Here is a 25,777-nt window from a genome sequence, read left to right as displayed (position 1 = left end):
ATGTGAAGGAGCTCATCGTTCTATCTAGAAAAACAGTGTTGTGAGGCTATTATAGTTATTAAGTTAGCCTGAGACGCTCAGCTTAGATGAACCAAGAAGCTGGCCTTCTACTGCAACGTTTTGCTTTCTTTTTAACATTATATTGAATTTTCTCTACGTATAATTCTTTAGCTGCATTTTCAACTCTCCGTTGTAGTCTAGTTGGTTAGGATACTCGGCTCTCACCCGAGAGACCCGGGTTCAAGTCCCGGCAACGGAATTATTTTTTGCTTCTTTTTTCCTCTCAAGTTATTCCTGTTATACTCGTCAGTTATCTATGCCCCCAATTTCCTTTGGTATTACCATCATACCCCATCTCTGTCTTGACTCTTTTATTATGTAATTCCACACATGTTCCCCAGTTTCTCCAATATCTGAGAAAGCAAAGTTAGTTGGTTCTTTTGTACAAGGTACTTCTTGGAACTCTAAGGCTACCGTTTGGTAACGGCCTGAAGAACGTTTTTTGTCATTTTTTTGTTCTTTAAGAACGAGAAAACATAAAATTGTGTTTGGGTTGTCGGTTCATTTTTTTGGTCTTTTAGAACGAACTGGAGGGAATCTTCATTAAAAGACCGTTCTTTACAGACCGTCTCAACGAGAACAAATAACGCCAGCAACTATCGAGGAAAACCCGTGATTTCTTGGCGTTTGAGTTTGAAGTTCAGAGGGCTCTCTTGCGATCAACTGTGGACTTCATCTTCGGCATCACCTCTCTCATTGGAAGACCCCTGTTGCAACCCTAGCCTGTTCAAATTGCTCTCATTTTATGATACTCCTCCCTCTCACTACCGATTGTTCAAATCCCTCTTTCCTCTTTTGTATCTCCTTCAAATAACCCTGGTTTCTCAATAGAGCTCTGCAAAATTTCTTTGTTTGATATTTGACAATGGTCGGAAGGGGAAAATCTCTTGGCTCATGAGCGGCGAAGAAGGCTACAGAATGGTGCCGGTGCTCCTGTGTATCTTGCTGCTGTTCTTGAATACCTCATAGCAGATGTGGGTTTCGAATTTCCCCTATTTATCTATTAGGGTTTCTTTCCTATCTATGGGTTAGGGTTTAATTCATAGCAGAGGTGGGTTCCAAATGTCCCCTATTCAATTGGCGGTAAGGAACGATGAAGAATTGAGCAAGTTGCTTGGTGCTGTTACAATAGCCAACGGTGACGTGATGCCTAACATTCACAATCTCTTGTTGCCGAAGAAGACTGGTAACGGTTCGTCAAAGTCCATTGCTGCTGATGACGACAGTTAAATAATCGCTGCTTTTGGTAGAAGATCAATTGAAGTCAGAAGAATGGAAACATGCAGGGAGGAAGTGGTTGCTGTTAGATTCTAATTCTTTGTTATCTTTTAACCCTTTTTAATGATAGAAACTTGTTGTGTAGTGGGTTTTCCTTGTATAAATTCTTGGGTTGTCTTTTTTCTGAGTTCAAGAACGTAGATGAGTTCAGATGGATGTAATATCTTGTGAATTTTGAACTAATTTGGATCCTTTTCTATTTTTTGTATTTAGTTTCATTTATATCTTGTTTTCAATTAGAGTAATGGAGGCTGAAATGGTTGCAGTCTTTGGAAAAGAATTTAGGATGGTTCATAAGCAGATTGCTTACCAGTAAAATGGGTTCTGTGATTCACCATTGGGACTGCAAATCTGAACTCAGATCATTCAACTAGCCTTGATACTTAAGGGGTTTATTCTTTAAGGGGGGTTTCTTCTCTCATTTTTTCCCTTTCCTACGAGTCTAAACTTCTTCCTCAGGTTACCTCTGTTTCTTCCTCCTTATGTTTTTCCCTGTTTCTTGCTGCTACTGTGAATCATATTCTGATCTGGGTGATAGTTGTAATCCTATAGCAGTGGGTTGATTTCTCTCTGACTTGGCCCTTGCACCTTGAGATCCTTATCAAAGGGCTTCCAAATATGGGATAGTTCCCAGAGTTTCAGATCTGGAAAGCTCACTTTTGCCTGAGTTACAAACTAGCGGCACTAGCCACTATCACTGGTTGTGACTGTACCGTGCATCTTCAACTTTGGGAGTTTGACTGAGGACTGGTGCATAAAATAAAATGTTGGGGTAGCGTGGATTCAATAGGGGTAAGGGTTACAAACCTGTTCATGATCTTCCATGAGATGGGTGACCTTGTTTGAGGAGCTGAATCGATTTTAAAGGTTGTTGCCCCTGCTGGTTTGTTTTCTACAATGACTTAAAGTTGGTAAGAGAGAAAATGGGTTGACAAGTATTTTTTGGTCTTAATATAGATGAGGATGGCATTATTGTAATTAATATCAAATTGGGAAGAACAAGTTTTATCAAACATCATTTTCGTTTTGAACACGTTCTTGAGACCGTTACCAAACGGTCATTTTCAGTCACAAAACGTTGTTCCAGACCAGAAACGCCAAAGAACGTTTTTAATCAAGAACAGGTGTTCTTTGTTCAGACCGTTACCAAACGTAACCTAAACTTCTCAATAATTGCATTCTCCCACCACTTTCTTCTCGCAATCAATCCATAAATATTACTGATTTTGATGACAAGTGGTGATGTATCAAAGCCAAGAATGGTGTCTTAACTACCAAATTAGCTGCTCATGAACTCAACTCGATTTTTACTATTGTTTCCGCTATTGAAATTTCTTGGTGGAAGTTCTTTTGGAAAATTCAGATTCATCCAAAATTTAAGTTCTTTGTCGGGCGTTTGCTAAATGCAGGAATATCTACCAAGGCTACTCTATCAAAATGGATCCAGATTGACTCCACATGTGCTCTTTGTGGAAATGGTGTTGAATCCTCATGGCACCTTTTCTTATCTTGTGATTGCGTCAAACATATCTGGGGGGGAGGACCTTTGGGGTTGAGAACCGATTCTCTGGATTTTGATAATCTGAAAACTCTATGTTTGTTCTTTTTCTTTTAGTTCAAGTAGGACAAACAATTGGTCTCTTGGTTTTTTAGTGTTTCTTTGTAACATGTTATTTTATCTGGACAGCTAGAAACAAAATGGTGGTGGCCTTGGAGAAGGCTGATCCAATGTGGGTAATGAAAAGTATCCACAAATGGATCATTGATCAGAATTTTTCCCTCCCTCCTTTTCATCCCTAGATGTAATAGACAACTCTGAAGATCTCTCACTTTCTCTTTCATCTTTTAACTTACCTATGCTCAACTTTCCTGTTTTAATCTGTGCAGGATACCATAGTTCTAGACTAAATACCACACGATGGTCCTATTTCTTTTTGGTAGATGGCAGACTTAAATTTTTTGATACAGGGACTCTTCCAAACTCTGAAGAGATAGCAGTTAATCTTTTTGCGATCCGTAAAAGTTGTGACCATGCTGCCTGCATTGGGTTGAAGATTAAAGAAATGTGGTGTGATAACAAGATCATTACTGATACTCTTCCATCTCCAACCAAATGCTCATGGCCGTGGAATTTGTTCAACGACTTTTTATGTATATCTGACCAAACCCAAGATGTAAAGTTTACTAAGACTGGTGATAAATTTTGTCTAAGTATAGCTAGGAATATGGCTAGAAATGCTTGTTCAAACAACTCTGCAAACAACTCTGTATGCTTTCTAAGTAGGTAATAAATTGCTCTTGTTTTTTTGTTTTTTCCCCCCCCCCCTTTGTAGTAAATCCATGCATGTGCCACAGTAGCCTCAAATCTCATAATTATAGGGGAAAGAGGTTTTTTGTTTGGGAGCATAGCCCCTACACCACCGTTGTGAGAGTGTGCGTGGAAACATCAATAAGGCAAGATTTCCACATTTCATGAGTCCATCCTGTGTCGGGTGCAGGAGCCATGCACTTGGACAAAGTCATTTTTCCCTAATTAGACATTTCCCGGATTCCCGACTGAGGCACCCAAACCTGTTTCATTTTTGCAACAATACTGATGGATTCATCCACCAAACAGAAGACAACTTTAAAATAGAAGCCCCTTTAACCAACACATTGGCCCTTCAAAATAAAAGTCCCACCAAATTAAGAATCCTTTGGTATGATGTTCTTTATTTTCTTGTTTTAGTCAGCATAATAACATAGAACATAAAATCAATGAAGCTTACCTCTACTAGTAAGATTCCTAATTTTATTGAATCAAAAAATCCAAAATTATAAATTTGGGAAAAATCTTGCTTCTTTTCAAATCCAATTTCTAGGGTTTCAACTTATTCCGTTCGATGAGAATTGATCCCGTCCCTGATTCCATTCTCTTGAGCCATATTATCTTTCTAAATGATAAGAGTGTGTATATTTTGCAGCTCTTTTTAGAGCTTTATATCGCCAAATAGGAAAATATAGTTGGTCTGAAAACTCCCACATGGATAGATGAGAATTTAATAAAATAATTTTCTTATTGACATCCCTGAAGGTGTCAAACAAGTATAGATACAAATTTTTTTTTCGTATAAAGTAATACTGTATACTTGAAAAAATGTACACGACAATGACACTTTTTGATTATGACATAATGATATGTCACTGAGAGAAAAAAACTTGTTTCAGTTTGCGATTTGACCTATTATGTTCATTGTCACATGGACCTGGGACCCACCCAAATCCATCCATGTATGCCATGTGGCACCTGATAACAAAATCTAGATGTCATCAACCGTGGTCTTATGTAGATTTTCCTCCCTAATGATTGAAGTTGCCTGAGGGGTTGGGCTTCATTTGTTGGTTTTGTGGTCCTCTTGTGGTAGAATGAATCCCAAAATTGAGTTGAATGAGTACCCAAGGGGCTTAGAGTTAAATGATCCTCTCTAACCTATGTTATATCCAGCATTTTTCTTCATTTTCTATCTTATTAGCATTTTTCATTTTTTTTAACTACATCAGTTGATGGATCTTATTTTGTACTATCTCTCATTTGGTGGGACGAGGTTGTTTCTTTTCACATTCAACTGCAGTTAAGGGCATGATGGAATAGAGAGACATGGAGAGAACCAATTCAATTGAGATCCAACAGATTGACATGTGATGTATGGGAGTCCCAAACCATTGAAAGTGGGAACCATAACTGAAAAGTTCAGCACAGAATATTCAAAGCTACAATCCTCGTTTGCAGACTTTAGTCTAAACCAGAGAACTTCGTACCTATTTTGTTCAATGGACATCACTTGAGCTGTATCAGACAGAAAGGATCATAGTTCATTTTCTTATGAGGGTTTTCTATTTCTTTTCTAGGGGGTCAAATCTTCATTGGTTGCATTCATCTGTCATGAAAATGGAATTCAGAGCATGGTTAATGCATTATCCATTCAACTTGCACTTGCACAATCAAGTGGATATTTTTAGTGCTTGGCTACATAGGGGTGGGGGTGGGGGGAGATGCATTGTGGTCCCTGGGAGCTGCACAACCTCAGAAGAACTATATTTATCAAAAGATATCTGCAATTTGTTTTCCTTCTCTCAGCTGACATTTAAAGACTGAGAAACGACTCCAGAATATCAGAACAAACAAATTTTTGGAGAGTAAAAAAAATCTATAAATGCTTTCCACAAAACGAAGTACAAAGCACTTCATGTAAACCAACATCTTTGTAACTTTCAAATTATTTCTTTTTTCATTTCTTCTTGTACCAGGTTGTCCTCACCAATTATTCCTCTTCTCTGGTAATCGATTCCTCCAACTAAAGTATATGTTCCAGTCTCCTCCACCTTGGCGCCTACTCCTTCCTGCAAAACAGACTATAAACACTCAAATTTGTACATTTACGGCTACTAGTACTACTTCCTGCAAAACAGACAATAAAGTCCCAATTCGTACATTTACGGGGACTATGATCGCAGCGAGAATTCCAGTTTAACCTGCATGTGTGGCTCAGACAAGCTTTTACTTTCTTTGTTATTAAATTTTTTTTTTGGGGTCCCCTCCATCACATGTGAATTAAGCAAATTAAGCAACATTTATTGTCCAAATCTCCCTTCCATGAAATGAGATATCGGTATCAGATCGGCACAGTATTGATCGAGGCTGATACCGATCCCTGCCTGTACCTGGGACAGAACTCTGTATCGGCTTTCGGATTGGTATCAGATCTGGATCCGGCCGATGCGACCTCATCCGGATCACATGAAAGTAAAATGTATAAAATGCCAGGAAAATAGGGGGACCGTGTTCTTCCCCATTCCAGCACACTTTTCTCTTCTTCCACTCTTCAGATCTGCAAAAATCTTGGAGGTAAGTTCCATTTTTAGGTTAGAGTCACATCTATAGTGTGATTTTGTGCATTCAACTCTCAAAATCGTAGATCAAAGCCACCAAAACTCAAGCTGTTCCCCAAAAGCACAGAAAGGTATGAAACCCTCTTTTTTTCCTTTGTTTTCCAAGTCTTTTTCCATGAATCATGCTTCTATTTTGGTTCATTTGCAGTCAATGTTGTTCCCTTCTTCTTCCTCATTAACTTAGCATGCTTATATATAGTTTTTTTTTTACATTTATAATGAATAACACTATACTTTATTCAAGAACTCAATAACACTATACTTTATTCAAGAACTCTGTATAATTAGGTATTCTTTACTTTTTTTTCCCTTCATTTTACATTATTTTCTTCATTTTTCTGAATTATTTGAAAATGTTAATAATTTTTTACCGATCCCTAAAATTGGTAGTATTTCCACTTTTTGGCCGATACAGGCTGATCCGGATCGGTATACCGATATCTCAATCCCTGCTCCCTTCTACCTGTTAGGAATATTCCATGTTAGAAAACTCTTGGACCTTGGATGCCTTCATATACCAGTTGGGTCTTTCCACCTAATAGCTTAAGCTTTTGGGTTGGATACTTCAACATGATATCCACCCAAAAGAGGTGCAACAAGTACTGCCACCCAAAAGCGGTACAACACATGAGCGGGAGTGTAGTGAACATAGAACAACCCATATTGGGACCTTGGATGTCTTCATATACCAGTTGGGCCTCTCAACCTAATAGCTTAAGCTTCTGGGTTCCATACTTCAACACTATCCACCCCTCCCCCCCCTTTTCAAAACCCTCTTTACATCAGTGCTTGATACCTAAGTGAAGTAGGATAATATGTTAAGCAGTATCAGCTTGAACCAGGCCCATTAGCACACGCTCATGTCTACCAAAAGCCCAATACAATAACAGAATTTTTGGAAACACAGACAGCAAGTCCAAGTGTGTCCTTTAAGATCTTGTAGGTGTCTTCCATGGTATTGCTACTAGTCAAAGCGTGCTAGTGGAGAGTTCACAGTTAAGTAGCACTAACTCGTAGCCATCTGTTTTTAGTCTCTTAGACAGTAGTTAAAACAGAATTTGTATGTAATTAACTAGACAAACAGTGAGGGATAAGTCTCCGCAGGAGTTTGTTACTGATTTCTTCCATTCCCCATGCATCAATTCTCCAAGAACAGTTCATACGTATCTATTTAAAGGTTCATCCAGTTTCGCTTCTTGCTGTGTCACTTAGCTATTACATAGAGGAACTATAACTACTTCATACCATTGATGAATGCCTACAAAATCAACATGCACTGCACATCCCAGGGTTTTGGACCCACAAGTCGATGATTCTACCCAAAAAATATTATGGTCAAATATTATCTAAATGGAATAATGGCAACTGCCCAATCTATTGTACTTTCGGACGAAGGTAGGATTCTATGTCAGGGCCTCAGGGGTATGGAGTTGGAGTCAAATAGCTTCAGAAAGTTCTCTAGAAAAACAAAAATTCAGAACAGGTCACCAGCCAATAAATTGCCCATGTTCATTTCCTACAGATTTCATTCATTTAATATTTTTTTTCTAGAAAGCCATTGAGTCCCCCCCCCCCAAAAAAAAAAAAATCTATGTGTTTTTGTCAGTATGCGTTTCACATTGTAAATATGCCAAATTCAAAAGAGAGAGCTAAATGATTACTTATAGAGATCTTCCATGGTAGCCTTCAAACTCGCAGCATCAGCACCAACTACTTCAGTAGCCTTTGTCCCATTCTGGAAGAAGTGGAATGTTGGCTGCAAAATTCAATGTTAAGAATTGTAAGCAAACAAAAAAAATATCCAAATAGTGAAAGCTGAGCCACTTTTGAGTTTTGAGCATAACCAGACTTCTTTGGGTTGCCTCCAGCTAGTTTTAAAAGCACAACTAATCTGTACTCTCAAAATAACAAGAAGAAGCAAAATAAAAAGGGCTATGCAGTCACCATACAATAACCATGCAGTTAACTCTCTTCTTTTTTTTTTTTTGGGGTGGGGTTGTGGTGATAAATGGCAGTTGCATAACAACAACAACAACAAACTCAGCCTTATCCCAACTTAACGGGGTCGGCTACATGGATCCAAACAAAACAAAGTAGTGAAAACAGAGTTCTAACCAAGAAAGAGAAAAGAGGGATGGGGAAAGAGGTGAGAAATGACAAATGAAAGATGCAAAAATAGGAGGAGAGAGTCACAGCCAAGCACGTCAGGAGAATCTCAGCTAAATGGGGTCTGCTACATGGATCCTTGCCCTCCAATAGGCTCTATCCGATGTCATACTTGGTACAAGACCTAGACTATGCATGTCCTTCCTCACCACTTCTCTTATGGTAAATGGCAGTTGCATAACATGGTAAAAAGAAGGAAAACTAAAAATTATGGCACATACCATCATCTAGAATAAGTAAGGGTACATTAGGATTGCATGATTTGATTGGAGACACACGATTTTAAATCATCATAACCTGAATCTGTCGTATGGATGCCAAATGGAAGGTGCAATTTAAAATCTGAAATTTCAGTGGACAAATTTGACCTCTTATTTAGGTAGATTCTAAATCATGCGTGAGCATTGTAATTTCAAATCTCATATGCGGGGTGTGATGATTTCACCCTCACGATGAACAGTCAACCAGACAAGCAGAATCGAGCCTTCCTTCCACTAGATCTCGTATCTAATTCTCTGTAAGTCTTTTGATGTCTACTCTGCCTTGACATGCATAATATGCAAAATGTTCTTAAATGCTGTGTGTTTCTATTGACTGGTTATATCCAATTGGTTCAATTGGTCCAATTTAAGTGATTTTATTTGAAGTCTTTTATTTTAAGTTGTTAGGGACAATTAGGACATTTTACTGTTTTAAATTATTAGTTTTTAAGTTTAATCCCCTTCCCTTCCACAATTTATCAAGGAAGAGGTTAGATTGTACTAAGATTTGGCATTAGCCCTTTATTATAAAAGTTTAAATCGTGGGAGGCTCCCCCACAGTATTATGAATTAAAATCGTGTTTGCTTGGCTGCCATTGCTGCTGCTCCTTTGCTCCATGTGAGTGTGTGCATCCTTGTGGTTCTATCAAGGTGGAAAGGGATTGGTGGAATCCAATTGACTCCTTACGCCGTGACAGCTGGGAGGATCCTCTACAGCTGGAAGGTGGTTCTATCCTTCTATCACAGAGCTGCTGCCTCCATTGAAGATCTCCTTCAATCAGTAAGTTGTTTAATTAATTTCATTCATTCCCTTCTTCTTCTCATCCTCCAACCCTAGCTCCATTATCCCATTGATTCCCATAAACCCTAATTGTTCTAAATTCTATCCAACCTTATCCCTCCACTCAAATCCATTCAAATTTCAATCACAGTCCCCTCTCATCTCCTCCTCCACTCGACCTAGCCTGCTGCCCCATCCTAGCACCCAAAACCCTAGTTTACTTTGTCTCTGTGAAACCCTAAAAAAACCCCTAAAACCTGTCCAGCATTATTTAACCATCCAAATCACCTCAAACTTCAACTGAATTCCCTTCTCACCATTCCTAACACTCGACCAAAGCCCCATCCTTAAAATCCCATTTAAAACCCTAGTTTCAGCCCAAGTTCTAAAACCCGAAACCCTAACCCTAGAATTTTCAGATTTTTCAAAACTCATTAAAACCTAGTGTTCAATACACTCCTTGAGACCTGCCCTCTTTTACTGTTTATCACATTCAATCATTCCCCTCACCTAACCCTAGTTTTGAGTCAAATCAGCCTACTCTGCCCCAATCGGCTGACTAATTTCAGAACCCTTGTTCACCTGGCCTCTAGTAGGACTGTCTCCTATCTAGAGCCACATTAATTGGTCTTCTTAGGCAAGTCACTTTGGATGTGCTAAAGGGGGTCTATATTCACCAATTACTTTTCTGAATTTTCCAAAGCCCAGATACTCGTGTCTTCACATTGCAGAGCCATTTAGGTGGTAAATAATACATTAGCCAACCTTGCCACCTCATCCATCACCAAAATATTGAACTCACATCTAAAGGGGGGGGGGGTTCAGGAGATATTTGAGGACCACTTGATATGTTTAGCAGTCTTTGTTTCTGTATTAGAAACCAAACTGTAGTCTCAGGGAATTGTTCAACTAACAGAATACTGGTGCACCCACATGCCTTTTCAAAATTATTTCTCCATTGCCTGCTCTTTAACTGTTATGTTGAACCCTTGAAGGAATAGATCAATCAAACTCATTATACCCTTCCACAGCCTCTGTATGTGTTTTGAAACCTGCTCCCAATATCCCATTCTTTAGACATCTTATGTTTAGCATCCATAATCTGTCTCCATAGACTCTCTATAATTCACACATGAACCTCCATGGCAATTTCATGAGATAAGAAACATTGACAAACCTTCTCTATCTTTAGGTCTGCATACTTCCTCCCAGCCAACCAAATGGTTCTCAGAAGCATCCTCTCCACTACTCCAGGAAAATTTCTCCACCATGATCCAATGAATTGCAACAGAATATAATATGCCAGTTCATCATTCTCACCTTTGATATTTTGGAAAAATGAAATCCAGAAGAAGATCATGGTCAGCAGAAAAATAGAATGAATGTGCACTGCAGTTTGTGCAAATAAACTTAGGTGTTTACAACAAATTAACTGTTCAGGTTCTTTTATAATTAAAGAAATTAAAATAAACCTCTAAGTAGCTTTGACGCATCCACTTCAAACAAGCTTGGTTACAGAAAATGCTTTGAACTTTCTGTTGTAACTTGTAAGGCACCCGCTATAAACCATTAGGAATATGGGAAAATGAATTGAGTACAATAGGGGGAGTGCCTGCTCGTCATTTGTATTGCCTACTTGTAATTCTTAATTTTGATGGTAGTAAGGGTATATTTTTCCCCATTCCATGGTAAACAAAGGTGGTCAATGGTGAAAGGTGCTAGCTTCCGAACTCTAGGTTCCATATAAGTATACTACACAAAAAAAATTGACCAACTCAACTACTAAGGTGAACGGGGGAGGCAAATAGATCATTTAACAACTAAAAGAACCTTCCAGACACATTAAATATCATGTAACAAATATTCATTACCCTAAAAATGTATCTAACTAATAGCTAAAACTAAACCAAGGCCCTGCCAAGAGCTTGTTCTATGCCTCTTGAATCCAAAATAATTGGTGCAAGACAAACTACTACATTTGCCGGTAGAATCACATCAAGAATGAAATTACCATAAGTACAGCCATCAACTAGAAAGTACAACTGCATCAATACTTGACATGCTAGTGCTACTAACACCCCTTAAACTTTTGGACAGCAGAGGAGCAACATATATTCTCTTAATAACAAAAGCCAAATACAGGTCCTACAGTGTTAGTTTTTTTATATCTTTAGCTTTGACCTATTTCTAATACTTCATGAATAAGTACATGAGCATCTAGATTACTTAATGTATAAATGCAAAAGAACAACTAGATTCTTCACTATGTTAATTCACTTGGAGTCAATTATCTGAATCTTGAAAGCATTAACTCCATCCAATGGAGCCTGGAGAGCTAAATAGCTACACAGGTGGAAAGAAAATATCTCTGATTATCAAGTTGTATCCCTGAAAATGCTTATTATTTTGAAACAATTGTAGATTTAGCCCACGAAGGTATGACAGCAATAAAATAATAATAATAAGTGATAAAAATTAAAAAACTAACTTACGCAATAGATATAGGCTTTTAATTTAATGTTGATAAAACGAAAAAATAATGTGACTCGACACATGGTGAAAGTAAGTCAAGATCAAGTTGTTTACCACAGAGTAAATCTTCAACTTGCTTAATGCATCCCCAAGGCCCTCCTGCAAAATATCACTTGCATTAACTTGCAAATAAACTTTTAATATAAGAAGATTTACATCCAAATGCAAACAGAAAATATTGTCTTTCAGAGAGGGGGAAGAAGCAACAAATTACAACCTTGAAATAAATGCAACAACAGGACACAAAACAACGATAAGTGAATAGCTTGAATTTCATATGGACAATCATCTCCTCCCACCAAATGATAAGCTTAAGAACATTGATAAGCATTTTAAGTTAAGTCAACGAAGAACAGAATTTAATACATATTTATATTTTGCTAGGTTCCCCAAGATATTTTGCTCCCTCCCCCCTCCCCTCCCCTTTTCCTGTCCATATCATTGTAGGCATGTTAGGGGCTGCAACAATCTAATGATAAGAAAGAGGTGCATTTAACTTTGATGTCTTTGGTTCTAATGCGTACAAGTATATCTTTCACTATGGCAATATTTTTAAAACTGTTAGCTGCCAATGCATGTGGCAAAAGCATCAGACTCCTAATACCAAATAAAGAAGTTTCTTCTTTTCAACATCCAAGATACAAATCAGGTTTCCTGACTCAATTCTTCTATATTTCACCAATTTCAACAACAGTTCAAATGTTGTGCCAAATTCACATAAGATCTATTTTAAGAATATTTTGCTAAAGAATACCAGTCTTTCTTACCAGATCAATATCAATCTTATACGTCGTAACATGAGGGAATTTTTTGCTCAGTTCTTCAATGATAGGAGATATGAACTTGCCTACAAAAGAAAACCTTGCATCAAATGAAACAGTACCTAATTTTCAAATACACTCAAAGTATAACGAACCAATACCACGATACCAGTAGCATTGATAAGCATAAAAATCAAAAGGAAACATCATATAAAATAATTGTATGCCAAATATGCTTTGTATTGTTTAAAAATCTTACAAGGACCACACCATGTTGCCGTAAAGTAGAGAATTGCAGGCAATCGGTCATCTATGACAAGAAAGAGCATCAACACAAAGAGATGAGACATGATCAAATACCTCATAAATCAAACTAAACAAACATTGGGGCGGGGGAGGGGAGGGAGAGAAACATTTACCCTGAACCTTCTGAAATGAATTTTTGAACTCTTCTGGGGATTTAACAACAACAATGTTCGAAGGACCTGAAATTACTACATGGGCTTAGCAAAGAATACAACATGCGTATTCAACGATTTCATTTGAAAGAGAAGCAGAATGTAATGTTCACATACCTGTGGATGAACAAAAGGATCGGCAAGGGTGATGGAAGTTTGAGAATTGGCGAGAGGTGTCAACGGAGAAGGAGGACTTGGCGGGCAATGGAGGGGAAACTGTGTCTGGGGTTGCTGGGATGTTGTTAGGGAAGAAATGAAAAGAGGGATTTGAAGAGAAAGCTGGTGTTGGCGATTGTCTTTGGTGCCGTAGGAGAGAACGAAGGAGAGAAGGGCGGAGAAGCGAGTTTCTAGCCATCCTTCTGTATCTCTCTGTGCTTATGGGGTAAGGAGAAGTACTATGTGTCTTTGCGACCTGTTACTTACCACTGCGCCAAAGAAAAGTTGGCAATTGCAGACCGGCGAGCGTAGGGTTAAAGACTTGAAGTGGTCATCCAAAGACGGGGCTGACTCGGCTGGTATACTGAAGCCCAACCCAATCCAAATTTCCAATCCAACTTTCATCTTAAGGCCCAGCTCATATTAGTGAGAAACCATTCCTATATTTCTGCCATGTAAAAATACCCATTCGAATTGCATGGTCTAGAAAAAGTGAGAAACCATTCCCAATTTTAGAGGATGAAAGTTTTCCTTCACAGTGGAGAAGAAAGAAACCCTTCACAACTGACGATTTGACTTTGTGATTGAACTCATGTTTCACTATAATATCTTATCTTTTTTTACATGGTCAAAAATATCCCTTTCTATGTTGATGGTAACAGGATCTCGATGAACACATATGATAACAAAATAATTGTGAGATAGATAGGTTACCTAGAATGTACTAGAGATACGTTTCCTCCAAAGGAATGTAGCATAAGGTCACAAACTTCGTTTGATTACACCAACTCCAATGGTAGAGAAATCCTTGTTTCAGTCAACCTTCTCTTGAAGAGAAAAACCCTAGGAGATTACAACAGACACGATAACGCCAAGTGGTATGATCCTAAAGGATAATCTTTAAGTTATCCTTAATTACAGAAAATGAAATCTGTAAAAGGTGTAACCTAAAACATCCCAGTGGTAGATATTTTCATTACATTCTCTTCTACGCATTACCAACATCCACAATGCACCCTCACAAGTATGGAATCAAATAGTCCACACAAAAAAAAAAAATACATTGTACATGAATGTCAGGATCAATGAATAATCAAAATTATTTAAGACTCCTCTCAAATAATTAATATTAAACTAATGTTCCTGAGGCCCTAGATTCCCATTGATTATAGACCAATAACTCACATACTCGGATATTCATATTATCGGGATGCAAAAACCTTATTAAGGAACACCCTCACTCACACATATACTCCACACAATGAGTGTCCAGTGTGTAGTCAGTCTTGTTGGTAGACATCAACCATTGGATTACCACAATGCATGAAATATAAACGCAATAATAAGTACCTCTTAGATATGAGAAAAGAAACTATCAGAAACTCTCTCCTTGCGAATACAATAGTGGTAAACCAATTTGAGAATTTCAATTGATCAATGTTCAACACAATTAAGTGTCCACATTTATATTTTCATATTAATCCCTATTAGTCATATATATAATAAGACAACCCTAGAACAGAGTACCCAAATCTATCCATAGCTATGAATGAGTAACGGTAAAAGTAGATAATTGCGCACTATCGAAATAAATACAAGGACAAGAATATAAAAAATGTAATAATTAATTTAATCAAATTAAATTGGGTTTGATGGACACAAACATCGAATTTAAATATCAATCAAGTGGGACTGATGGCAATGGTAAGGGGATTCTTCCATCATCATTGATGAAAAAAAACTCAATCCTTTATATGTAGAAATATTTACGGTATAGCCCAAAAGGCACAAAATTCTTTGACACCATGAAGTCCATGAACTATACAAAACACAAAAAGAAGAAAAAAATATATGGATGAGACAGAATAGATGTTTTGCGATATTTAGTAAAGGAAAAAGAGTGAGCACGCCGCTAGGGTGCCCACCCTGTGTCTATATTCGCCCCTCACCCTCTCCATAGGAAATGATCATCCTACCCCTCTAGTCCCATCCCTCCTATTGGGTAAGGTCGCCTACTTACCTGGAACGAGCGGCATGCCCAATTCTCTCCCTTTAGAAAATAATAAACATTTGTAATGATAATAATTTACCTATTTTAAAATCATCTCTCTTCCCCCCTCTCATGGTCAGGGTCAATCAGGGTTAGCCTAACCCAACCCGGAGGACAGTTAGGGTTGAGTTTTTCTTACCCTAAGTTTAGGTCGGGCTCAACTTAAGAATTGGCCCGTTGGACTGGGGTTTTAAAAAACCCCACCCAACCCCGACAGGGTTCGGTTCTGAACCCTAATTGTCACTTGCATGTCTTTCTCTCTCTCTACTTTGTCTTATTATTATCATCAAAAAGAGATCGAGGGGTCTTAGAGGTCCAATATCATCATCGTGAATAATCAAAGAGAAGTTTACTCGATCCCTACTGGATCAAATATATAAAATCTCTGTAGCTGCTGCTAGCTTCAATTCTCTACTATTGACGATCAGATCAGTCAGTCGCTCCAGGTATTCCTCAAATCGATCCGTTTTTTTTAGGTGCAGATTTAATTTGCAAGTTACCATGGCTTCCCTTCCCGTCATTGATCAGAATGAGAATAAGAATAATATTACAGAAGCAGCAGAAGCGGTTGCAGGATTTGCAGTGCTTCCAAAGAATATAAAGAAGTTGATCCTAAGCAAGTTAGACTTTGTGGATTTCCATCGCTTTAGTGCAGTTTGCAGTTCCTGTCACTCCATTTCCATTGCTGCCAAGAAAGATATAAAGCTATCACCTCAAAAACAACTCCCATATCTGTTGCTTTCTTCCTCAACATTTGGATATGATGCTTTTTTCAGTCTCTCCCATAACAAAATTTTTAGGTTTGGATTGCTGCCTCAATTCTATAACCCTCAATTCTATGGCGCTCGGTGTTGTGGATCTAATTGGGGATGGTTAATAATGGAGGGTAAGATGGGAAACTGTTTCCTTTCTAATCGATTGAAAAACAGAGTACTGCTCCCAATGGAAGTATCTCAAACAACAACATCAACAACAACAACAACAACAACATCAGCAAAGCTATATTGTTGTCTCCTCCTGCTGCTGCTACTGCTTCTACTTCCATTAACAACAACAACAATTCCAATTTGGATGATGATTGTGTAGTCGTAGCGATAATTTGTCGCAAATATTTAGCCTTTTGTAGAACAGGGGATGAGATGTGGACTGCCATTAATGGAGATTACAATGATGGATGGATAGAAGACATTATTTTCTACGATGGAAAATTGTATGCCATTACTTACCCAAAAATTGATCTTATACTTGTGGAATTGGGTCCGCATCCGAAAGTAACAAGTTGTAACATTACTCCTCCAACACAAGAGGAACTTGACTTTTCCTATAAGAGGAAGTACTCCTTTCATTTGGTGGAATGTCTTGGAGATGAGTTATTGATGGTTAAGAGAACTCGTCAATTTGGTAATGCACCTGCATTTCTTAGAACTGGTACGTTCATGATATTCAAGTTAGATCCAAGGGGCCGGTGCTGGATTAAGGTGAAAGACTTGGGTGATCAAATGCTATTTATTAGTAAAAGTACTAGCTTCTCTCGTTCGGCACTTGACTACCCTGGATTTAGAGGAAACTGCATATATTTCACACATAATTACTCAAATAATTACTACTTCAGCAATAATCCATCTACAGCTGACCACTATTTGGGTGTCTTTCACTTGAAAGATTACAGCACTGGGTTTTCTCACACAAATTGTAATTTCAATCCCTCTATGTATCAGCCCATCTGGTTCACACCAATTTCTTGGTAGGGAAGGGAAGAAATTTGGGGTGGTTGTTGAGAATTGAGATGGGGTAGTATCTGATTTTCTGTTCTTCTTGAATACTTTCTATGCTTATATGTGTTATTTGAAATGGTGATTTTTTTTTTTACTTTATTCTATCTAATGCAAATGTTATATATGGATTGGGTTCCAAATTTTTATATTGGTCTTTTAGACAATCGGACTCCTCTACTTCTACCTGCCCCTACTGCCGTGTGCACCTTACACACAAGCAAGGCGGAATGTACCGCCTTATCCCTGCCCGAGCACTTTGCTCAAGCGGGGGTGCTTGTGTGGGGTACACAACAGTACCGGGCAGGTGGAAGTAGAGGAGTCGGATCCTCTTTTAGAGGTTGAAGAAAGAGGCTTTCTCTTTTAATTAGTGTTTGTTAAATTTATTTCAAGGGAAAACATTAGAATTCATTCTCATGTGACTTCAGTTGGAAGCTTGCAACTACTAATTTTTCTCAATGGTCTAACAATATAAAATTTGGAATCAAAGACTTATAATCCTCCCTATTTATTAGCACACCATCTTGGAGAGTGTCTAATCCAAAGGTGAAATGGTTCATTTAAGTAGCACTGTTTTTATTAGCCATGGAAATTAAATGGTTCCTAAAAAAAATTAAAGCTCGCATGAATTCAGAATAATGGTTTGGGGCTATTACTATCACTTTCCTACGGATAACCTATATGTACTCAAACTCCCCTATCTCAAACTTCTTTTTTGATTTCCTAAAAAAATGCTAACTTCTATCTCATCCTTCTCCCTTGATAATTCAAAATTCCTACATTACCCCTGATCACCACCCCTTCCTGCCACCAGCTCTACCCTGCCATCTGCATTCTGCATCTCCCTCCACCCCAACTCCCATCTACTTCCCGCACTACCGCCCCTACCTTCCGACCCCTCTCCACCCCGCCCCTGCTTCTCTACTCCACACCCACCCACCCACCCACCCACCCAAACCTTCTTCCCCCATCACCACTCCTACCCTATCCTACTCTCTGCAATTTTAGTCTGAAACAAAACAAACATGTAGTTTCTTGATGGAGTTGTGTGAATCCAGTATTTGATTCTCATCCCATAGATTTATCAAGAGAATCTGTTTATCTTCTTTTCGTTGTTTTATTTGAGGGCTGGCATGACATTTTGATGTTAGATATTGAGGGTTGAGTAGGTATGCATGGCTTTTTTAAAAGAGAAGAGATTCGCCCTGAGGAGAAGGAGAAATGTACGTGCTTCTTTGTTCCCTGATGAAGTATTTGAACGTGTTTTGGGTTTCGTGAAGTCCCACAAGGATAAGAGCTCTGTTTCTCTAGATTTGCAAGTGCTGATACATTGCGGAGAGATGAAGCCGAACTCAAGTGTGTTCCTTAGCAAATGCTCACCTTGAGGAGGTGCTGCGTCCGAAGAGGATGAGTGTCACGGATGAAAGATTGGTAGTAGGCATTCAATTTGGATCCTCTGCGGCCAGGCAGCTGAGCGACACAGAGGTAGGGTGTGGACCCCACCCAGGCAGGGTGCTTTGACAGTGGGTGGGATAGTCATTTCACCATGTCTGTGTGAGGCTGCCAAACGGCCGCTCCGCTGCCCAATCATAGAGGATAAGAATCCAAAGGCATCACTTGCACGTCCCCACAATTTGACATCATTGATGCATGTTCCGAATTGGTATCATCCATTGTGATAGCGAAGAAGTTGGGGGCAGGGGGGTGCAGGCGGCCTTGGGAAGGGTGGGGAAGAAGTAGAATGCAGAAGCTAGAGTAGGGGGTGGTGAAGTGATGCTGAGCTGTGGGAGGGGATACAAAAACAAAGCGGTGGTGATCAGGGGTAATCTGGGAATTTTGAATTTATGGGGAAAGGAGAGGTGGAAGTTTGTATTGTTGGGGAAATCAGAAAAGAAGTTTGAGGTAGGGTAGTTTGAGTAAATAGAGATTAAGTGTAGGGCAGTGATAGTAATTTCTCCTATATATTTCTGAGTTCAATTCTCCGTTCGTGGTAACCACTTGTCCTATTTTTGCCATTTACAAGGGATGAGGGGTATCCATTGAAAATTAAACCTATAGTGGAAGATTATTCACTTGTCATCTTATTATATTTCATGTACTTTTTCTCATGTTCCAAGAGAGAGAAACAATATTTCAGACTCTCTGGCAAGGAAGGCAATAGTTTGGCCAAATTCTGATCCATGGATCCTGGGGTTAGGCTCAACGGATCCACATCCTCTACTTCCAAAACTGGTACTTCCATCTTACTTCCATGGCATCCCAGTGGGCCACCTGGCCTGACATGCATCCAACGGTTGTCACTAAAAAAATTTAAAACTTTTTGAAAACCTCATGACATCCCCTGTTTGAACCACTTTAGCCCCCAAACGAAACCCACCCACCGGTTCAAATTTACCCAAACCAAACCCAACCTTAACCCAACCCCAATCCTAACCTAACCCATTCTCTCTCCTCTCCACTCCTCCCCAAACCATCTCTCCGACGACTCTCCGATTACCATTGCCCCACTGCAACCCCTCCCCAGTCCCCACCCTCCTCTGTTGTTTCTCCCCATTATCTCTTCGCAACCCCCACCTCTTGCACAGAAACGAGAGACAGCAACCCAGTGAGATGAGATGGGTTTTATTTTCAAGGTGTTCCCAATTACACGAGAAAACTGGCTCGCTGCTCTCAAGTTCCTTTTATAGTTAGGGTTTTACAGGTGAAGAAGATCTTCCTTTTCTTTTTTTTTTGTAGAAAGACGGATTTATTGTCAAAGACAAGAAAAGATGTCTTTGGCTCCATGGGTGAACAGATAGGAAAGAGAAATCTCTCACGCTCTTTTCCTCTTCTGGGCTTTCTTCAGATGAATGCGTTGACAGGGTTATATTGTTTTCTATTGCAGAGAACATAGCCCTCGCCCCCTTGCTCTCTCACGTTTTTTTTTCCTGTAACGATTAGGTGTTCTTAAGGCTCGGAAAGGTTGGAAATGTTCTAGGACGCCTTAATATGTGGTTAATATTTGTCTAGCTTTACTGGATTTGATGCAGATCTACTCACAGTGAAAACTTCTCCTATCTTTAAGATCTTCAAGAGAGAGAAATCCATCTGGTATAGTGTTCAAATTTCAAAACTAATTGCCATGGAAATGTGAACTTCAAGCTTTAATTTGGAACTGGTTAGCGTTACTCCCGCTGACGAGATCTGCAATTTACTTTGGCTGTTGGGTTTGTTTTTTTTTTTTTGTGCAACTTTGGCTGTTAGGTTGCGATATGAGCATGTTGAATGGGGAGAAAGAACAGAGGAAGGTGGGGACTGGAGAGGGGTTGCAGAGGAGATGAGAGTGGGGCAATGGTGATCGGAGGAGTGTCGTTGGAGGGAGATGGTTTGGGGAGGAGTGGAGAGGAGAGAGAATGGGTTAGGTTAGGGTTGGGGTTGGGTTTGGTTTGGGTGCGTTTGAACCGGTGAGTGGGTTTGTTTGCGGGCTAAAGTGGTTCAAACAGGTTTTCAAAAAGTTATGAATTTTTTTAATGACAACCGTTGGATGCATGTCAGGGCAGGTGGTGCATTGGGCATTGGGATGTCATGGAAATAGGATGGAAGTACCATTTTTAGAAGTAGAGAATGTGGATCCTAGGTTCAACTCCTTCCATGTGTAATACATCTTAACTTAATAAAGTTTGCATCTTTCTATCAAAAAACAAAAAAAGGGAAGTCGGATATTTATGGAAACAAAAGGAACATGTAGTTATCGCTTAGATGTATGTTCACTTACACGGACGTGCATATGATGTATTCTCTATATTTATACCATGCAAAGATATATTATGTATTGCGTAGTCTAGAAAAAATGAGAAATTCCCATTTTTTTAAAGAGGAGGTGGTAGCGGCCTGACAAGCATTTTATCATAAGCGCGACACTAAGCGCAACGCTTGAATCTGAGTCGTTAATTTTTTTTACTTTTAATTTTAGCCGTTTAATAAAAAAAGGCATTAACCGGTTCACCCTCAAAGCAGGTTTCTATCTTTTTTCTATTCTTCTTCTTCTGCTTCCTCTGTCTTCTTCTCCGTTCACAGTTGCCCCCTTCTATCCTATACTACTGTACTGAGTCCTCCATTAACAAAAAAAAAAGCTTCTAATCCAACACTTTTGTTTCACCCAAAGGACTCAACGGTTGCAAGTTGCAACAGCTACTCAACGATGACCATTTTTCTTCAAAAGAAAAAAAAAAAGTTGGGTTTCGATGAGAAGAATGGTTGTGAACCTTACAGTCCTTCAATGGAACCTTGTGGCCAGAAACCTATTTTTGAGGTGGGAGGAGACAACACACAGGGAGGGCGGAGGTGAGAGGAGCAAAGGGGGCCACTGTGAACAGAGAAGAAGAAGAACCCAGCTAACCTAAACTTCATTTTCCCTTTCATAAATATAAAAAAAAAAAATACCCTCCATCTTCCCGCCGACATACACAGGGAGCGTAGAGGTGAGAGGAGCGATCGGGGCCACTGTGAACAGAGAAGAAGAGGGTTTTGAGAAAAAAAAAATCAAAACAGAGAGAGAATTAAGGATGAGAAAAATGAGAAGGGAGGAATAAGGCTCAGATCGAAGAAGAAGAATAGAGGCGTCTTCTCCGGCTAAGGGGATGGAGAGTTCTGTGGCAATCGACTGAATCTGAGGCGTCTTCTCCGGGAAAGGGGTTGCAGAGGATTGTCTTCGGAGATGGGTTTTGGGTTGCAGGTTGGTAGCTGAGGAAGAGGACGTGAGAGCCGGTTGCAGGTTAAAAACTCAACGGTTAAGATTGATTGATTAAATCTCTACGGTTGAGATTTAAGGGGTGCGTTTAGTGGTGTGCTTAAGCTAATTTACGTTGCGCACCGCGACTCTTTTCTCTATTTTACATTGATAAAGTTTTCGTTTTCATTCTTTTGATTTGACATTGTGATTGGACTTATGTATCATCAGGAGATAATTATATAATTTTTCTATTCTATTTTGAACACTTTTTATACTTATGTGTTATTTGAAATGGCTATCTTTTACTTTATCCTATGTAATGCAAATGTAATGGATTGGGTTCCAAATTTTTAGATTGTTCACTGAGGGGTTGGGGATTGAAAGCTCTCTCTTTTAATAAGAGTTTGTTAAGTATGTTTCAACAAAAAAAAAAAATTTTTGGTAGAAGCAAAATCTATTGAAAGGAACGGATTACACTCCTGGACTCTGAAAGATAATCAAAAAATATTAAAACTTATTCTCATGTGATAATAAGTTTACCAAATTGGCCCATCTTCATTATGCCACGTCAATGATGTTGGACGATGTTGTGTTCATATTTAACAAAAATGGGAACAACAAAAAAAATAGAAATAGATGCTATGGGTTTTAAACTGTAGTAAAAAAAAAAAACAAAGAATGGTAAAACATGGAAAACAACAGACGACAAGGGTTTTAAATGTATCTATTTAAGTATGAGTGCAAGTTTGGCCCTGAAAGCCCTAACCCGCCTTGAGCTCGAACAGGGCCGTGGCTGAGATATCCTGACCTTGAGGGTGGATCAGGACTAGGAATTTTTGGACCTGAGTCAAGGTCGGGCCGGGTTAGGGTTGAGCCCAACCTTGCAACCCTAGCTTCTTCTTTTTTCATTTAACAGGTCATGTGTGTACAAAGTCGAAAACACCTCTTTCGAATCAAACGAAACTGATGGCAATGGTGAGGGGATTTCTCGTTCATGGTGGGTGAAAGAAAACTCAACTCTTTAGATAGAAATATTTTGGTATGGCCAAAAGGTGCAAAGGTCTTTGCTGGCATGAATTATATAAAACAGAAAAACAAGAAAAAGATATTAAATATGGACCGAGTTTCTTTTCACCCATGGTGAAGGAATTCCCTACCTTAACCTACCTTGACTCAGAACCACATGGGTAGAAGGATTTAAATCCTCTCCAATTCTCCAATGGTGCAAATGCAGTGTAGTTTGGGGTGGGGAGGTCGACACTTGACAGACATGACATTCAACAGTCCAAACTCATTGACCCAGTTTTTTTTTTCTCGAACACAGCACTGTTGGATGTCCTGCCTACCAGGTATCAAGCTCTCTACCCCAAACTGCACCGCACACTGCACCATTGGGGAATTGGGAAGGATTTTTTCCCTAGGTACGACGACTTCATACAATACGGGGCCCAACTTTGTTGACCTTTGATTTGCTTCCTCCACCCACGTTGAAGAAAAACTTTTTGCTTAAAATGATTGATAAAAGCCAAAATCTGGGACAGTCCAATGGGCCAAACTGATGACAAACCAATATTTCCTTACTCTTATCAAAATGGGCCTCGCTTAGCTTGGCTAATTGGGCCAAAATTAGGGCCAACTAATCAGGCCTTGGGCTGGACCGGTCCAAGTTTCATCCCTAATATTTTTCCATCTAATCTCTCTGTGTTATCACCATTTTACATCTTTGACATAAACTTGTCAACAAGATTAAGGAATAAGGGTTGAAACTTTGCTAGCAAAATTTTCATCCTTAATATTATTCCACTTATTATATCTTTGTATCATCATCATTTCACAACATTACCCCAAAGGGCTTATTTAGTTGGCAAAGACCAACACCTCACAAAGAAGAGGTCACGAGTTGACATAATCATATCAACCAGAATAAGGAATAAAGAATATACTCTCATGGGGGGAGGATTAATTGCTTAATGAGGTAATTAGATTAGATTACATAATAATTTCAATTAAGTTATTCTTACCTTTTCTCTTTTTTAGTTGAAACTTTCTTACTTTGATGCCACTCATAGAGTCATAGAGCCTTGCATTCTATATTGGTTTCTTTTTTTTTTTGATGGAACATCTATATTGGTTTTTGGACGGATAAGAAGTGGTTGGTTTGTGACATATACTCATAGTGGGGTGAGTCAATGTCCCAATATTGTAACTTTTAAGCTTTTGGAAAACTGGTACGTTTTGGATTTATTTTTTAATGATATTTGGATCTAATTGTTTTAATTTGGTTAATTAATGTGGTGCGACTTGCTGTTGTGCCCATTTGGGAGTTGGGACAGTGGATTTTAGTGTGTATCGTTGGTTTTTTCACAAAAGATTTGGAAAGTACCTTTATTATGATATGTTGTAATGCTTTACGACCTGAACGTATGAGACTCATTACCACCACCTTTAACTCATCAACGAATAATTTAAAAACTCCACAATTCTGTGTGTCAATCACTAATTCATTTTCTTGTTTTGGCCTTCTTTAAACTGTACTAAACTCGGGAGTCTTGTGCACTGGATACGGTCTTTTTTTTATCACCTTAAAGTGTGGTAGTGCGGCAATGCAAGGTGGAGATGTCGACACCTGATAGCTGTTACATCAAACAATCCATATCAATGAGATCATACCGTTGGATGCGGCAGCTACCAGGTGTCGACATCTCCACCTAGCACTGCCACACTGCCACACTTTAGGAACTGAAGAGGACATTATCGATTCTAGAGAGAGAGAGAGAGAGAGAGAGAGATCTCCCTTTTCTTCCCTTTTCCCCCTCCATTTTATAAAGGCTTTTTGTATCCAGGTAGGGGTGCCAATACCCAACACCGAACAGATAAAACCGGCCCGAACCGCACCGGATCGATCTCTTATTGGTTCGGGTTCGGTTTGTGGATCCATGGAGCAATCGATTTCGGTTCGGGCTAGCCTAACGGTGCACTGGTAACCCGAACAGTTAGACCCGAACCCAAACCGAACCGACCCAATCTGATAAATGAGTAAATGAAAATCAGTAAATGCCTAATGCGTAATGCCCCATTGCCCTTTACCCCAAAAAAAAAAAAAAATGCCCCATTACGGCATTGTCCCCTAAATGCCCTAATCACTTTCACTTTCACTCTCTCGTCTCAAGTTCTCGACTCTCACTCTCTCAGCGGCTCAACGGCGGCAGTAGTCTCACTCCTCAGTCCTTACTCCTTAGCCACTCAACGACACTTCCAGAGTTCATTGTTCAAGCAATCAAGCCTCAAGGGCTCAAGGTATCCATAGGCCATAGGCAGGCATTTGAACCAACTACACCCCAAGATGCATTGTATTTGAAATATTTTATGTAGTTAAAAGAGAAAGAGAAGAAAAATAAGTACTAACCAGACGTTACTAGTTATATAAAATCGGTACCGAATCGAATCCAAACCGATATCAACCCGTTATCATAAATCGAAATCGACACGAAACCAAACCGCATCGAAATCGAACATTTCTTAATGGTTTGGTTTCGGTTTCGGTTTCTATAAAAGTCACACCGAAACTGAAACTGGACCGAACCGACCCGTTGACACTCCTATATCCAAGGTTCAAAAAATCGGATTGGATCAGGCTGATCCTGATTCCAGCTGATTCGGATCAAACAAATCCGGTACAAAACTAGGGTTTATGGGGCTTTTTTTTTGTCGATTTTCAGTCAGTCTGGAGCGATTCTCGCTGATTTCAATCTTAACCGGATACCAACTCCTGTTTTTTAAACCATGTTTGTATCTAGTCAAGGAAAACAAAATCATATAAAAGAAGATAGAAAGAAAATTAGGATCTTTATAAAGTCTTAGTT

At 39.1% G+C, this 25,777-nt stretch overlaps 1 protein-coding gene, 1 long non-coding RNA gene and 1 other non-coding gene across 4 annotated transcripts; 2 read left to right on the top strand and 1 right to left on the bottom strand.

The window, feature by feature from the left end:
- Positions 1-186: 186 nt before the first annotated feature.
- Positions 187-259, top strand: TRNAE-CUC. Its single transcript has one exon. It is a non-coding gene; the product is annotated as a tRNA-Glu (tRNA).
- An 869-nt stretch (positions 260-1,128) lies between these two features.
- On the top strand, positions 1,129-25,345 carry LOC122639255. The gene is made up of 3 exons (XR_006329488.1): positions 1,129-1,435; positions 10,334-10,338; positions 25,334-25,345. It is a non-coding gene; the product is annotated as an uncharacterized LOC122639255 (long non-coding RNA).
- LOC122639254 (thioredoxin O2, mitochondrial) lies at positions 5,493-13,596 on the bottom strand. 2 transcript variants are annotated; one of them, XM_043832071.1, is made up of 7 exons: positions 13,343-13,596; positions 13,187-13,252; positions 13,027-13,077; positions 12,774-12,853; positions 12,061-12,105; positions 7,929-8,023; positions 5,493-5,718 (listed from the first exon to the last, which is right to left on the bottom strand). In XM_043832071.1, exons 1-7 carry the CDS (start codon positions 13,578-13,580, stop codon positions 5,709-5,711), a joined length of 585 nt encoding a protein of 194 aa, XP_043688006.1. In that variant the 5' UTR covers positions 13,581-13,596; the 3' UTR covers positions 5,493-5,708. The 2 variants fall into 2 exon arrangements, with proteins under 2 accessions (XP_043688006.1, XP_043688007.1); XM_043832072.1 differs by lacking the exon at positions 5,493-5,718 and having other exon boundaries at positions 7,925-8,023.
- Positions 25,346-25,777: the final 432 nt, after the last annotated feature.

This window comes from Telopea speciosissima, chromosome 9 (genome assembly GCF_018873765.1).
Source record: "Telopea speciosissima isolate NSW1024214 ecotype Mountain lineage chromosome 9, Tspe_v1, whole genome shotgun sequence".
In the NCBI taxonomy this organism is placed as follows: Eukaryota; Viridiplantae; Streptophyta; class Magnoliopsida; order Proteales; family Proteaceae; genus Telopea; species Telopea speciosissima.
Note: the sequence above shows the minus strand (reverse complement) of the source record. Positions and strands in the feature narration are given on the sequence as shown.